Source organism: Metarhizium robertsii (assembly GCF_000187425.2).
Source record: "Metarhizium robertsii ARSEF 23 chromosome Unknown MAA_Scf_1, whole genome shotgun sequence".
Taxonomy (NCBI): domain Eukaryota; kingdom Fungi; phylum Ascomycota; class Sordariomycetes; order Hypocreales; family Clavicipitaceae; genus Metarhizium; species Metarhizium robertsii.
In genome coordinates, this window is record NW_011942149.1 from 2,341,482 (window position 1) to 2,357,207 (window position 15,726).

Sequence of the window (15,726 nt, forward strand, 5' to 3'; positions counted from 1 at the left end):
ATCTCTGCATCAATTCCTACTTTGCTGAATGATTACTCTCTCGCTATGTCGGCACGCTAGTTGATAATGTCAGGATCTTCTGGTTCATGGCTATTTCTTGTAGCATCACTACGCATAGCCCACGACGAGGCAGCTCTATACAAGACCGCCATCATGCACGACTGAATACTGGACCCCTGTTTGGGAAGTCACTTCATCACCAAGCGAAAGCAACAGTTTTTGAATTCTTGAATAAAATCTAATCCGTGCATCAACAGTACAGGTTACCAACTTCATACACCACGATGAATAACAAATTCAGAAACTATTGAAATATAAAGCCATATCATATGCCCTCAAACGCCGCAAGCCTGAATCCTGCAAAACTCCCTCACAAGCAAAATCGCAACAGGCCGCCTGTAAGAAATGCCAAAGACTTTGTCCATCATCAACAGACCTCGTCCGTTTGATTCCTTATCAGTCTGATCCTCGGGTACTTGGTATTCCCTCATGACCAGCTTCCAACGACTGCTCTCCTGTCTTGGTTTGATCATCCACTGCATGCCCCAGTAAAAGAATCTCAAAGTATTTTTGAGCAGTTGGGCAATCGGCGAAAGATTTCTACTCTTCATCGGCAGCCTTGGACTTTCTCTTCTTCTTCTTCTTTTTCTTCTCGGCATCATCATCTGCTGGAGGAGCTTCTTCTTCATCACGCTTGCGCTTCTTCTCCTTCTTCTCCTTTTTGTCCTTCTTCTCTTTCTTGTCCTTCTTTTCCTTCTTGGCAGAAGCAGGAGCATCGGCCATCTCATCGTCGCTGTCTTTGCCAGCGCCGTCGCCGAGAACTGACATGACAGATTTCTAACAAATCAGATTAGCAATGACGTCCGCATTCAAGCTTCAGTGTTTCAAGTTCATCGACATACCATGACATCAGCGTTCTTGGCAGGTTTCTTGCCGCTGGCGTAGAACTCCAGGCGATCCTCGACTTGTTGTCTGAGAGCCTCACCAAATCGTGTTGAGGGCTCTTCGGAAAAGTTGTCAATCCTGCTAGCCATGCTGCACTTGTTGGCAAGGTACCGTGAAATTCTACCCTTGTTGCGTACGCCAGCCTTGCCGATGAAGCTGCTGTGGTAGATTAAACCATACTTGGGAGTGTTGCTCTTGGTCTTGAGGGCACGGAAGAGGGCCTTCTCGGCACCGAGAATCTGAAGGGTCGAGGCGGGGTATTTGGAAAGGTTGGTGAGGGAACCAGCGTGAGAGATTAGGCGAGCAGCAACAGGAGTGCCGATCAGAGCCTGCAGATTGGGAGCGACGTGTCCCATTTTCTTTTCCAAGTAAGCAGAGGTGGTCTTGCGATTCTCAGCCTGCTTGACAACAGCTTCAGCGAAGCCAGCAATAATCTCCAAATCGGCAGCGGCAATGTCCAGGCCCATGGACACCTTGGCAGCATCAATGATAGCTTGAGCCTTCTCACCGTCCTCACCGAGAATGGCAGCGAGATCGTGCAGCTTCTCGTCGTTCAGAGTTTTCTTGTCTCCAATGGCGAGAACAAGCTTGGCGTAGGTCAAATTGTCGGAGACAATCTTGACCAACTCCGGGAAGTGCCAGCCGTACCACTCCCTGACACGCATGAAAAACTGGTTCACGCCCTTGTCCTGAAAGTCGATGGTGGCGCTAGCCTGGATGATGTGGTTGTCGTTCTTGGTGACGCTGAACTTGACCTTGGCGCGGGAGTAGGCGTGTCCCATACCCAGGCCAGCCTTCTCGATATCGCCCGGCTTCAGATCTTTCAGCAGTTTGTCGGCGTGCAGGCGAAGGCCGCGGATGACATCGCCAACGATATCTGAGGTATCGGCGGTCTCGCACTCCAGTCCAGGGAACTCGCTCTTGATGGCACCGGCCAGGTTCTTCTCCGAGACGCCCAAAACAACCTTGGCCTTTTTGCCGGCCTTGGGAAGATTGAGCTCGAGGACGGATTTGAGGTATTCGGAAACAATGCCTTCGGAGACGAGGTTGATGTTCTCCAGGGCTTCGACATGGCCGCTGTTGTGAAAAAAAAAACAGAGTAAGTAAAATGGTGGCACAGCAGCAGTAAACATGCCAGGTACACATACCGGAAAGGACTGAAATTGGTCAGTTTGACCATCTTGCCAAACTTGGCGAGGTCATTGACGGCGGCCTGAGTCTCCTTCAATTTCAATCCAACAGCATCAGACTGATGCACCACCTGGAAGAGGGCATAGCCCACAGGGGACTCGTAGAGGGCATAATCAATGTGCGACATCTTGGCTCGTCCCGAATTTGCCAATGCCCCGACTGGTTAAATTGGAGCAGCTGAGACGAGAGATGTTCAATGGTGCAGTGAGGTTCTCGAATGCAGACTCTTGAGATACAACCGATTTGCACTTTTTTCCTGTGGAAATTTTTCTGGCGGCAGCTCTAAGCTCGTGCACGGACCATGTGCAAGTGGCCAGCCAAAGTTTGCTACTACTACTACTATAGTACCACTTTGTGTGGCGGTCACGTGGCGATACTTGATATTGGCGGGGCTCAAATTGGCCAAAAGTACATGCATGCAATTCCTGGAGATGCACGGTGCCCAATAATGTAGAATTCATGCCATTGTTTATGGCCAAGTATTCACGTAACCGGCGACAAATTGAAATGGTCGATGCATTCATTCTAGAAAAATTCGGACATTTTCTTCAGGTTGCCAAGGCAACATAGTTTTTACTCGTTACTTCGCTGTCCTAATTGTTTGGGAATCCATCTCGAAGGTTATCGTATTTAGTCTCGGGGTATGTGATGCAGTTGTCCAGCTTTTGAAGACAACCCGGGCCGCCAAACGTCTCCACGACCGTTGAGATCAAGCTGTCTGATCCTGACTTATCACCGCTGCTCTCCCACCACATGGCTCCGCCTAGCGCCCTCTGTTTGACATACTCTGCCTTCGTCTTGGCCATGGGTGCGGTGTCGTAACTCACAAGCTTGCGGTTGGCCGCGCTGTAACAGTAACTGGCTTGCGCTTGGTCATCTGAGAACTCCTCTGAGCCCTCCAGAGGCAATTTCTTATAGTCAAAGACGCCGTTTTCCCAAGTACCTTCCCCCACGCCCTGAAAGGGCTTTCCAGGACCGTCAGTATTTTCAAAAGCCCGCCCGTATAGAGGCATGCCAAGCACAATCTTGTTAGCGGCAACGCCATGACTTGTGTAGTAATCTACCGCCGCATTGGTAGAAAATGGCGTGGAAGCGTTGTTGCCAGGGTAAATATTGGCCTGGTGTCCACTGACAGAGTCCCATGAACCAGCATAGTCGTATGCCATCAAATTCCAAAAGTCCAAGTACTTGTCCATCTCGGCAATTTCAAACTTTTCGTAGTTATTGGGACCTGCAGGGCAGGCCACTGTCAACTCAAAGTGGTAGTTATCAACGCACTTTGCAGCGTAGGCATCAAGCTCTTGGCGTACGGCGGCGAGAAGCTCAACATAGTTGCGTGCTTCCTCTGGATTTTGCGGATACTCCCAGTCGATGTCAATGCCATCAAAGCCAAGGTTCTTCAGAAGCTCGACACAAGATTTGGCAAACGTCTCACGACCCTGTGGTGTGCTGGCAGGGTTCTTGAAATTGGCACTGTAGGTCCAACCGCCAATGGAGAGAAGAACCTTGAGATTGCGGTTGCGCTTCTTCAGGAGGTTCAGTTGCTTGAGACAGCCATAGATGTTATTGCCGGTATCATTCCACGAATCACCTTCCCAATGGATATCTGTATCAGCCCAAGTGTCCGTCAGGTGCCTGGGACTTATCAGCGTTTGTGCCATTGCTATAACATGGGGTGTTTGCAAACTTACACTTCGCCAGTATCGGTCCGAACATTCGCAAACGCATACAAAACATGGGTCAGATTCTCGACAGGGAGATCCTGGGGCCTGTGCTTTCGGGCATAGATTGCCCTAGATAACACTGTTAGTTCGTCGATTCTCTCACAAAGCTCTGAACAGTCAACTCACCAATTTACAAAGTAGGCTACCGTTCGGTACCCGTCGTTACTCATATTGCTCGGCGCGGAGGAAAATGTGGGAACAGAGTTATGCTGAATGCCAAAAAATAGAACCAGACAAGCTGCAATTGCAGTGAAACAAATGATCAGCCCAGAACAGCTAGGTTGAGAAGATTGTGTGTTTGGCTAGGGCCGTCAGTCCATGCCCGGACGTAAGATGCCACTGATGGTTGGGTAGAAATGAGATGTTGACCTAGAAGCAAGTCGGCGCGCTTTACCCCGTATAATACAAATGGCGATGCTGGCTAGCGGGTTGTATGGGATTGTATGGCTGCTGTGGAGAGAATGGAGAATGAGAACTTGGGCTCACCAATTTCATCAATATGAATGACCTAGTAAGTGGCTTGACGACGACAAAAGAAGACTGTCGCTAGAACTTATGTTAGGCAAAGAATGGCCTCAAGGCTCACACTGCTCGCGAGAAGGAAGGCGAAGGTTTGGCTTTGCTTGGGCATGGAAGGAGGCACTGGGGAGATGTTGATAGCCGTCATTGCCCGTCATTGCCTCAGCCACGCTCAAGCGGGTGCGGGTCATTGCTCTTGCAGGTTGGAGGGGTTTGCAGTCTGGTTGCCCGACCGGATATTCAACCGGACTTGACGTCGTGCAGCAGCACTAGTCCTCACGAATCGACCTTTGAGGGCTTTTCCGCAAAAGGAAGCAGCAATTGGTCACTTGCATCGGAATGTGTCAAAATGCCAAAACCCCAAACCCCCAAAACGTCGTAGCTTCTATGCGTCTGCTACAAAGCAAATCCGACTCCTTAGCATCTCGGTAGGTGCCAATGCTGCCTCACATTATTATCAATCAACCCACCTCTGGTCACTAGAGTTGAAAACGGCAGCTTGGACCCCGTAAACCCCTGGATGGCGCCAAGCACGGCAAACCTCCCACTGAACTCTTCGCCATCTCCTCCTCCGCAGTCAGGCCAGCCCCGAACCAGTGATGGTCCTCGCGGTGTAGAATGGACGACCCACTGAATGCCGACGAGAGCCACCAGGAAGGAACACGCCATCCCAGCCTTTTTGCGCCGCCACAAATGTCATGGCAGCCAACTGCAGGAGATGCGATAGTCGGAACCACGACGCGGCCCAGTGCACTGCCTTGTTCTCCGGCACGACAGACATGGGCTTGTTAAAAAGTGTGTCCATGATGCCGCGGTCGCCCACGAACAGGCTCCCATCCATAGCATTGTCGTGCGATGCAACCAACATGCTGGCGTACGAAAAGGCCTCGTTCCTCTTCATGGACGTCGACGGCCGGCGTATGGCGACGCAACGGACAACAACTTGCGACACTCTACAGGCAAAGACAATGACCGCAGTGCCATAGGCCTCGAGCAGGCTTCAACGTTAGGAAAACCCCCAATCACGCAACACAGGATATGGAATACCGCTTGCCGCCGCAGTGAACGATACTCCTTTCGAGGAGCGTGGTTGGCTGTGAGCCTGTGATGGACGTCGTAGACACCGTTGATAGTTGACCTGCGAGTGGGCTCGACGTCTGGTGACGCAGCTGCAACATGGTTAGCCTTCAATTGAATGTTGGTCCGTCCTCTCGGGCCGCAGTTCTCCGTTTTATTCACCACTGGCATCTGTCGATTTCGAGCCTGAGTTGCTGCGTCGTCTTCGCCATCTCGGTTCCTTGGAGAAGAATGCTCCGGCATTCTCATTACCTGAAGTCGATCTCGAGCCAGCAAGCATCGAGCAATGGTTGGGCTGGCCGCCCCATTTGCGCGGGGGAATGCGCTTCCCCAGCGAACATCTCACACTGTTCGGCTCGACCCGTCTCTGTGTAGTGCTTCAATGTTGCCAGATCAAGGAACTTGGTCCCCCGGTCCAGCAGCCTGGCAAAGCCCGATAAGGTCACCGGCCTTGGGAAGATGCCAATTGATGACAATTGGCCCAGAAGAGAGATCTCGCTTGTAGTCGTCCCTCTATGGTTCGGCAAGAAACATCAATATCAAGCCAATCTGGCAAAAGTGATTCCGGTGGAAAGTCGAGATCCCCTTCACTTCCAGGGCTTCCCTCCAGCATTTCAGCTACATTTGTCGGTTTCGAATAGGTGTTGTAATTCTCTTCGTATCGGCGAAGAGCGTCTGGTGTCATGTCGATGAAAAGCCATTGACTCCAGAGACCGTTATCTGTGATGGTCCCTACCCAACTTCCTTTCCCATCGTATCCATTATGATACTTGACGGGAAAGTGATAAGGGCGGTTATTGATATTTATCTTTCGTCTCACCGGCTTTGCTACAGGGTTAGCTGGGGCCCAGCTATATCTCGGGGATTTCAGGATGCATGCCGAGTCAATCCAACGAGAATCGCAATTCAGTCGCCTCGCCGGATTACACAACCGCTGATGGAGGCATGCATTAATGCCATCTTCTGGCCTACCCCCCTGCCCATGTGCCCAGACGTGCGATCTGGCAAGAGTGCACGAGGATGCAGGTTGGCAAAACAAGAAGTCCAGATCACTGTCGACCTGGACTGCCTGGGGCCCTTGACCACAATATAGGAGTCTTCATTCCATCTTATTCTTTGGCCGTTGTCTGAACAGGAAATACCATGAGCCAACTGAGCGCACGATTTCGCAGACGCAAACCGCTCGGCCGATGATGGGCCGTCTACCTTGCAGGCTTCGCTAGACGTCTCCAGGCAGCCTCCGGGCTCGTGTTCAAATCGAGAACTGAAACTATTTAACAGTCTTTGGAAGTCGAGTGTTCGTGCTGGTTTCGTTCGAAGGAGTTCCAAAGACCAGTTGCAGAGATACTGGGTGGTTCCCGTCTCGCGATAGTCAGCATGCCCGTGCATTCGATGGTCTGCGAGATCCCTCAAGAAGTGATCTATTCCTGCAACCGAATGTAGGTCACCCCGTTGGGTAGACGGGCCATTGTTAAGCCGTGCTCTTGCCATCGTATAGAAGAGTATCATGACTGACCGATGCCTCGCTACTGAGAGATGGAACGCACCGCAACACTAAAATGAGATACTTGGAAGGTAGACACAGAAAGTATCATCCTGCAAATTGTTTCGACTTGGATGAGCAATGGAGACGGAACAAATGTTGTGGGCGTCGTGACCAAAAAGACAGCGCTTTGGAATGGGCCGACCAGGGAATTCGCACAAGCATGGTATGCTCCAATGACCGTGGAAGAGATGAACACCATGATTGACGGCACCAACTGTATTCTCTGACTTGTCGAATATTTGGTGTGCTTGTCAAAAATGATTCAATTGGCCATGCAGACGGGCCAATCCTTAGCGACACCTGGGATGCGCCTCGCCTCTATTCTGCCTTATATATGGTAAGCTCGTGCTATAATTCAAGTAAAGGCGCGAAGAGTGACGAAAATCGGAATCCAGGGGCTCCTTTGACCGTCCTACTTGCCTTGTACATTATCTATCGAAATTTGTCAACCCAGGGGCTCTCGGCCCTGCTTGATCTCGAGTTGCGAGGCTCACATTGTCTGGTGTTGGACGATCCTTTCGGCCTGGGGTAGGCGCCAGACCTCGTTGGAAACAAGGGCGCAAAGAATATCTGGCCAGGAGGGATGAGGAGCAGCTTTGTATGCGTTGCTAGAAAAGTTCTCCCGTAGAGTAGTCGGAACGGGGTACAAACTGGTTGCTAGCAGAGGCATGTGGTGGTCAATGGCATAGCTCGGAGAAGTGTCGATAGAGGTTTCAGAGCCAGAGCCAGCCACCAACATTGAAGGGGCTTGAGTCACTATGCATGGCTAATAGCCCTCCTCATTGTTTGCCGTTCAAATAGTTCCATTGTCGATGTCGGGCCTTCGGATCCGGTGGATACGACTTTGACAAGCTCATTGCCCTGTTTCTTCAGTCGTTACGAGTCGGATCGCTGGCAATGATTCTTGTGCGTACTTTATTGTCCTGAGGCGAACTTCACAAGTCTTACTCCGTATACTACTCGCATTCTCCTGTCCGGCTCGGGACTGTCAGGCTTTGGCATCGAGGGTAACATGCCAAACGTGCCTCACCGAGTACCGACCACAAACCTTGACATGGTATGACACGAAAACGAGGCGTTCGGCCGGCGGGCGACTCCTATTGGCTATAGTTGACATCCGACGCGGATCTTGACGGTGTTGGTTGCACATGCTCAAGCTGTGACCATCAGTTGACCTCATCTTGTAGCACCATTGTTTGTTATTGGCCACGACAAGGCCAGTCGGCGATAATTTTGTCGTTGACCGACCTCAACTTGCTGTCGATGCATACATATCAACATGTTGTAAGTGGGGTAGTGCCGCTTGACTTATATTATTCGAGTAAATACTCCGTACTAGCAAACTGTTGGAGGGTTGTGTGAGGAATCTGAGGATGCCAATCTTGGCAATTCTCCGCGTGTCCATCGGATATTTTCAACTCTGTTGGCAGCCAACTTCACTCAGAACCTGTGCGCCCGATCAAATGGGAACCGCAACTTGACTGAGATTTCTCCTGGAAGAGAGGACAGTGTCATTGGCATGCCGAGACTTTTGAGGACGGGCGGCGAGAAAACGAGTCTGCTCCGGTCTCGTCTCTGACTAGAAAAGCGCAGCGCAGAGAATTTACAACGATCCAAAATTCAGCGCATGTACATATACGACCGTCGAGCTCTCCAGAATCTTTGAATAATGCTCCATGTCCGGTGGCTTTCTGGAATCGTGGCATCGGGACAGCCTATTATTCCGTGCTCGTTGTCGTGTCGCCATTACAATAGCATGAACCAGTCCAATACCATGCATAGCTACCTGTGTCACCCTAATGTTTTACATCCATTTCGATATGTGGCTGGGGGCATCTTCTGTGTCTATTCGTTGAGCTGGAGCCAAGAGATCACAAACCATGGGCGCACAACGACCAGTGCTTTTGGCCTTGTGATTCTGTGTTCCCATCCCTACGGAGTGGACGTTTTTTCTTCTTCTCTGCTTCTATGGCGATTCGGTCTCGTTTAAGAGGGAGCGATGGGTGCCCATTTACCCAACTTCCAAAATCCCTCACCTAGGGCCTCTACGCAAACTATGCCTGAGGGAGAGACCCGAGTTCCACCATGAAGCTGCATGTCGACATGTTCGCCGGACTTGTTGACAATACTAGCGTGTTAGGAATCCTCCTGGCGACTCTCGCTCTATATCTTGGCTACTTTACCCTTCGGCCAGTTCCCATTCCCGGCATTCCCTACAATGAGGATGCTGTGATGCGAGCGTTTGGAGACTTGAAAGCAATGAAATCGGCCAAATATCGCCGTCGATGGATATGGAGTCAGCCTAGAGAACACGGCACAGCCATATATCAGCTCTTTTTGTTTCCGTTCCGGCGGCCTACAGTCATTGTGTCAGATTACCGGGAGGCGGTAGACATTTGCTCTCGTCGGGTCAAGGAATTCGACCGAGGCACTCGCAACAGAGAATGCGTCGGCATAACTGCACCCAACTTTCACTTCACCATGGAATCCAGAGACCCTAGGTTTAGACACCACAAGGAGCTATTGAGAGACTTGATGACCCCCTGGTTTCTGGAAACGGTGTGTTTTTTGTCGATACACTTGACGCCGGGAGCAAATTGTGGCACGAGATGCTAACGAGTTTGCAAAGGTTGCGACGCCCCGAGTATACGAGAATGCGGTTGCCCTTGTTGACCTTTGGGGTATCAAGGAGCTCAAGGCACTGGAAAGACCATTCTCTGCCAACCATGATTTGTATCTGTCGACGCTGGACACAATATGTGCCGTGGCTTTTGGCATGGACCGGGAAATGTCTGCCGTTGGACACCAAACCCGCCACATCGAGGGATTCAAACCTGTTGAGCATTGGGGATTGGGTGTTGTCGCACGATTTCCAACCGCTCCTACAGATGCCTACTTGGAATCGATACTCGATATTCCCGAAATGGTAGCAATTGCACAAAAGAGCTTCTTCCCTACACTATCCCAGCGACTTGCACTGCTGAGCCCGAAACACGCCCGGGCTCACTGGAATAGACGGAGGCTGATTCGGAAACAAACTGAGCAAGCCCTGAGGAGGATATCCTCTCTTGGTGACCAATACACGCCCAAAAGTGCTTTGGATCACCTTCTCCACCGAGAAATGATGGCATCTTCCAGGGCCGGCAGAGCACCAGACTTCTTTTCCCCAGCCATCCGAGACGAGGTATGGATTTGAGACGTTCCATCAACTGGTCACAAGTCGCTAAGAGGCTATCAGGTTCTGGGGTATTTACTAGGGGGTCATGATAGCATAGCTACTGTGCTGTCCTGGTGGACCAAACACATGCAATGCTTTCAATATGTGCAGTCACGGCTGAGACAAGCCCTGCGCCAGGCCTTCCCCGGAGCAGTCGAAGAGGGCCGTTGGCCAACGGCTGAAGAAATATCATCCACGTCAGTGCCGTACTTTGATGCTGTCGTGGAGGAGTCGCTTCGAATAGCCTCCGTTGCTACCCTCATCTCTCGAACGGCGACGTGCGATACTCAAATACTTGGGTATAGCATCCCCAAGGGAACGGATATCCTGTTGTCATTAACCGGGCCTTCTCTGACAGAGCCTGCGGTTCCCGTTTCAGAGCCAAGTCGAACGGCTGCTTGTAGGCAAGCCAAAGACCGCATCCCTGCTTGGGGAGATGACATTGGAGAGTATAAGCCGGAGAGGTGGCTCAAGGTCGAAAGTAGAGATGGCAGCGATGGCGTCCAAGTGTTTAACCCTTATGCTGGGCCAAATCTTGCCTTTTCGGCGGGACCTCGCCAGTGTTTCGGCAAAAAGCTGGCACTTCTTCAACTAAAGACCACCATGGCGCTACTGCTTTGGAACTTTGAGCTTCAGGAGGTAGAAGCCTCCCTGAGCGGGTGGGATATTACGGAGAGGCTCTTCAATCTGCCGACGAATTGTTATGTGAAATTGCGGAGAACAGGACATGACAAGGTGGCCGATTTACCGTGAGCGGGGCATCATGATGAAAATGAAGAAGGGCGTTAATTTGGCTCTATTTCCATAATTCTATACTTTGTGAGGATGGACCAGTCCCCGTCTAAATCTAAATCTTGTTCCCGTAACGCCATCCCGCATCTATACAACCAGAGAAAATGAAAACATACACAGAACTCTTCCTACGCTGCCGCTGCCGACGTAGCCTGCTGCTCCTGACGCTCCTGAACAGCCGCCACGACCACCTTCTCCGCGTCTGCTGCCCCCCTGGCCAACGTCCTAGCCTCCTCCAGCAGCTCAGCTTGTCTGTTCAGATAGCTCAGGTACGTCTGCCACCCGACGGCCACGACGCCCGAGAAAATACTCCGAAACTCAAACGGCAAAAAGGCCATGGAGAAGGCGACAGTCGCAGGCCACACCTTGAACGAGTTGAGCCAGCTGGTGGGGACGGTATCCCGAATCCGCTGGACCGTCGCCTCCAACGACTCCCCGGACAGGAGGGCCTGCGCGCCAAAAAAGTACGTGCTAAAGGTGGGCGTGAAGCAGAGCTGGTTGAGGGCGACCTTGGTAGCTATGGACAGCGTTTTGGACGCGTAGTTGAAGTTGTTACTTAGGAAGCGGAACCTGAAGGGGCAAGGCGAGTGAGTGACATGGGGAGGAGGCAAAAACGGGACCAGATGGCAAGTAGGGATGATTCTTACCAGTGAAAGTATGGCACGGCAGCGGCAAGTCCTATAAGAAGCATCCGCGCTGTCCTCTTGGGGTCGTGTTCCCTTCCGCCGATGCGCTGGGCACTCAGGTCGGCAAAGAGATAGATGACTAGTGCGCCTGCGATTTGTGTGGTGTACGGGCGTTTTCGCTGCGATCGACTGTAGGCATTGGCGGCTGTAGTCAGGGGTCCCAGACGCTGCCAGATGGGGGGCAGAGATGGGGACGGGGTGGCCGAAGCGGTTGGCGTCTTTGACGTGGCTGATTCTGCGGTCTTGTTGGTATTTGTAGATGTTGATTGCGCTCGGAGTTGGGTTCGCTGTCGCAAGGCGCGGAACTGCAGACGCGCGGCGGCGGTGCGAAATTGCGGCAATGACATGGTCAATTTGGCTCGGGCAGTGGTACTTGTGTCATTTGAACATGTGTACTCCGTGCTGGGTGGGAGATTAGAGAATGTAGTTTCTTGTTTGTAAAGTTTGAGATTGGGAAAAGAAAAAGGGCGCCAAGGTGTTTGGTAATGCGTCACTTGGCATCTCGGCATTAGACCGGAGATCCGGGCCGGGATCGGGTCAGCATGACGGGGTAAAAGTGGCGCATGGTTGACTCCGACACGATGGCCGCCCGAAGGACCATCGTCATTGGCCAATCGTAGCCCGCCGCGCCTGGCTACGGTACCCCATCAACCATTTGATCAGACGGTTGTGGCTTCCTTGTCAACTCCCTGCCAACTGCCCGACTAGTGCCGCCAAGACTATCAACACCAGACAACTCCTCACCCATTCCCATCGACTTTGGTTGGGTTGCGTTCATCCCATGCTTTTTTTTTTTTTTTTTTTGAAAGGCCAGCCTTCTTTTAAGCTTCAGCCGCGCACAGAATACAATTTGGCCTTGTAACCGCATTTACCTACCACGTCTTTTTTGCTCACCATGGCGCATCATCTAGGGACTCTCCCTTCCGGTATAAACATGGAATCAGTATGGGTTTCGCTCCCAAAACCAAGTAGCGACGGGTCTGAATCAATGGCAGATCGTATTCGCAGAGTGCAAGCAGACTTGGGCGAAATTTATACTTTTTACAACATTTCCGTATCACCCGCGCGACGGAGCCGCCTGGATAGATTCTGCGCCGATGAACTAGAGTCCCTCAGCCACGTTGAGTTTGATGCGCTGAATCAACAGGATAGAGTGGACTACATTTTGTTGCGTAATTTTTTAAGGCAGTGCAGGGCGCGGTTGAAGTCTGATCAGGACGCAGACAAGAGCAGGGCACCATTGCTACCGTTCGCAGCCATCATTGTGTCTCTATGTGAGCATCGAGAGCGCGTCAAACCCATTCGCCCCGAGCAAATTGCAAGCAAACTCAACGACGTGAAAAATTTGGTCGACAAGGTACATCAAGAGGTCGAGGATGGAAAGGTAAAGACCAGCAAGACCAACGCTTACAAGGCATCCAAAGTCATCAGCGAGCTTCGTAGCCACCTTACCGAGATGTTCAAGTTCTATTCGTCCTACGATTCTCAGTTTGATTGGTGGGTTACCTCACCTTGGGAGGCAGTTGATGCAGCGTTGGAGAAATATTTCTCCCTAGTCCAGAGAAAGTTGGCGGGTATACGCCCCGATGGCAATGGCGATATCATCGGCCAACCCATTGGACGTGAAGCACTCCTCAATGAGCTTGAAGCAGAAGTCATTGACTACGCACCAGAAGAGCTGGTACAAATTGCCAACCAGGAGTTCAAGTGGTGCGAGCAGCAAATGAAACTAGCCTCGACGGAACTCGGATTTGGTGACGACTGGAAAAGAGCCCTCGAGCATGTCAAGACGAAATTCGTGCCCCCGAGTGAACAGCCCCAGCTCGTCATGCAACTTGCCCGCCAGGGAGCCGACTTTGTCCGAGACAATGACCTCGTCACGGTTCCGCCTTTGGCCGAAGAAACCTACCGCACCATCATGATGCCAGCCGAGCAGCAAAAGGTCTCGCCCTTCTTCCTCGGCGGATCCATGATCCAAATCGCATATCCCACCAACGACATGCCGTACGACCTCAAGCAGATGGTCATGCGTGGAAACAACAGACACTTTTCCAAAGCCACTGTGTTTCACGAGCTCATCCCCGGCCACCGGTTGCAGCTCTATCAAGCCGAACGGCACCGAAGCCATCGCTTACTGTTCCAGACCCCCTTCTTCGTAGAAGGATGGGCCATGTACTGGGAATTCGTCCTCTGGCAGCGCGACGATTTCTTCGTCTCACCCGAGGACCGAATCGGCACCATGTTCTGGCGCATGCACCGCTGCGCTCGCATCATTCTGTCTCTGAACTTCCATTTGGGCAAGATGGAGCCCCAAGAGTGTATCGACATTCTGGTCAACTGGGTCGGGCACGAGCGGTCTACGGCCGAGGGTGAAGTTAGACGGTGGCTGAACGGAGATTACGGCCCTCTTTATCAGATTGCGTACATGATTGGTGCTCTGCAGCTCGTCGAGCTGAGAAGAGAGGTGCTCACATCTAATAGGATGACCGAGAAGAAGTTCCACGATACCATTCTTACGTATGGGGCTATCCCTAACGAACTCGTGAGGGCTTTGGCATTAGACCTCGATTTGAAGCCGGACTACAAGGCAAAATGGAGATTCTACAAAGGGTAATATGCTGCAATAGGGGAAAGCTAAACTTTTGTGCTTTGGATATATTGAATCGACGCATAAGAGTACATGTGAGCAGTTCCTTTCCCCCCTCCCTCCCCGTTCTTTTGTAGAAGAAAAAGAAAAGACAAAAAAGTGTCTATTTGTAATGACGAATCACGCTATTTTCTGTTTCCTACACAATTTGGCCACTACCTTTTATCATGTCTTCCTTGCCGTCGTTTGCTTAAAGCTCCTGCGAGCCCACGTCTCATGTCCTGGTTTCGGCGGTGCGCCCCATGTTTCGACGACTTCGCCCGTCGCAGTTATCTGGGTGACGAGCTGGGGCGAGCCGCAGTAGACGCTGCCGCAGTACTGGCTGCCGGGACCCTTGACTGTACATGTCCGCCGAACAGGTTAGCCGTGTTTCTTTGCAAGAATGTCGCGCGAGACCGAGCTGTGAATGTAAGTCTGCGCACCCTCTTTCATTTGCTTCTTTGGCGGTATAGGAACAGGACTGCTAGGCATATTCAAGTAGGTCTGGATGGATGGAGAACCGGCTCCCTAGGCCAAGGAAGAAGAAGGTGTCATGGGCTCGGAATGGCCATGTTGAATATATACTCGTTGACCACGCCACACCTTGCCGCTTGCCACGTTATTCAACACCATGGAACGACGGGCACGTAGCACAATGAGATAATCCGCATTGAAAGCAGAGCAGAATGAGATAAGCCGTGCCAATGGCGTGTGTTGTCCCAATGCAGCCAAAAGTGCAGCATACTCCGTACAAGGGGCCTCGTACCATGGAAGCGAGACACGACACGAGTGGCGTGTTTCGTCAGGTATGCCGGCCACGGGGATCTACATGACACGTACGGAGTAGGTCAACCAGGGCTCTTGCTAGTGGAGGAAATTCATGATTCGACGGAGGCGGGTGACACAAGGGCAAGACGACTGCAGCTGTTGCTGGCGTGGCTGTCCACCGGGGGTGAAGGAATTGGTCATGCTATGCGATGTAACGACCTGTGTGTTTGTCGTTTGGTCTCGTCTTGCCGGGCTCCTCCTGTAAAGCACAAGCTGTTTGCTTTTGCGGCAGTAGGATGGCCTGGTGTCAGTCGAGGCACGGGGAAGAAGGATGATGATGGACCTGTCATATTTCCACTGGTAACTCGCGGCGAAGCAGGCTTTGGGATGCTTCATGTTTATGTCTGTACAAGGAGCAATTCTGTTGAACGGGGCTCAGCGGTGATTAAGGATCCAATTATCAAGTGTGCAATATGTGAGTGAATTCTTTTGTATTTGGTAAACATGTTGCAGCTGACTTTCTTTTTTCAATATTATATTGGCCAGTTGTGCTTGTTCCCCTCCCTAAAACATGTCCCGATTTGGAGTGAATACGTAACATTGAAGTAACGACTCTTTGGCTTTACACTCATATT

General features: G+C 51.5%; 6 protein-coding genes across 6 annotated transcripts; 2 read left to right on the plus strand and 4 right to left on the minus strand.

Moving 5' to 3' along the window:
- Positions 1–600: 600 nt before the first annotated feature.
- On the minus strand, positions 601–2,263 carry MAA_04701 (protein SIK1; the record flags this gene model as incomplete). The annotated part of the gene is made up of 3 exons (XM_007822797.1): positions 601–837; positions 903–2,022; positions 2,094–2,263. The coding sequence occupies 3 exons, from the start codon at positions 2,261–2,263 to the stop codon at positions 601–603; spliced, it is 1,527 nt and encodes a 508-aa protein (XP_007820988.1).
- A 466-nt stretch (positions 2,264–2,729) lies between these two features.
- MAA_04700 (Chitinase II) lies at positions 2,730–4,030 on the minus strand (the record flags this gene model as incomplete). Its single annotated transcript, XM_007822796.1, has 3 exons — positions 2,730–3,771; positions 3,828–3,929; positions 3,987–4,030. The coding sequence occupies 3 exons, from the start codon at positions 4,028–4,030 to the stop codon at positions 2,730–2,732; spliced, it is 1,188 nt and encodes a 395-aa protein (XP_007820987.1).
- A 926-nt stretch (positions 4,031–4,956) lies between these two features.
- Positions 4,957–5,699, minus strand: MAA_10660 (GNAT family acetyltransferase; the record flags this gene model as incomplete). Its single annotated transcript, XM_011412378.1, has 2 exons — positions 4,957–5,377; positions 5,452–5,699. 2 exons carry the CDS (start codon positions 5,697–5,699, stop codon positions 4,957–4,959), a joined length of 669 nt encoding a protein of 222 aa, XP_011410680.1.
- A 3,388-nt stretch (positions 5,700–9,087) lies between these two features.
- On the plus strand, positions 9,088–10,972 carry MAA_04699 (Cytochrome P450 CYP526J1; the record flags this gene model as incomplete). The annotated part of the gene is made up of 3 exons (XM_007822795.1): positions 9,088–9,561; positions 9,632–10,186; positions 10,331–10,972. The coding sequence occupies 3 exons, from the start codon at positions 9,088–9,090 to the stop codon at positions 10,970–10,972; spliced, it is 1,671 nt and encodes a 556-aa protein (XP_007820986.1).
- Positions 10,973–11,139: 167 nt separating this feature from the next.
- MAA_04698 (Mpv17/PMP22 family protein) lies at positions 11,140–12,044 on the minus strand (the record flags this gene model as incomplete). The annotated part of the gene is made up of 2 exons (XM_007822794.1): positions 11,140–11,581; positions 11,659–12,044. The coding sequence occupies 2 exons, from the start codon at positions 12,042–12,044 to the stop codon at positions 11,140–11,142; spliced, it is 828 nt and encodes a 275-aa protein (XP_007820985.1).
- A 548-nt stretch (positions 12,045–12,592) lies between these two features.
- On the plus strand, positions 12,593–14,311 carry MAA_04697 (X-Pro dipeptidyl-peptidase; the record flags this gene model as incomplete). Its single annotated transcript, XM_007822793.1, has 1 exon — positions 12,593–14,311. The coding sequence occupies one exon, from the start codon at positions 12,593–12,595 to the stop codon at positions 14,309–14,311; it is 1,719 nt and encodes a 572-aa protein (XP_007820984.1).
- Positions 14,312–15,726: the final 1,415 nt, after the last annotated feature.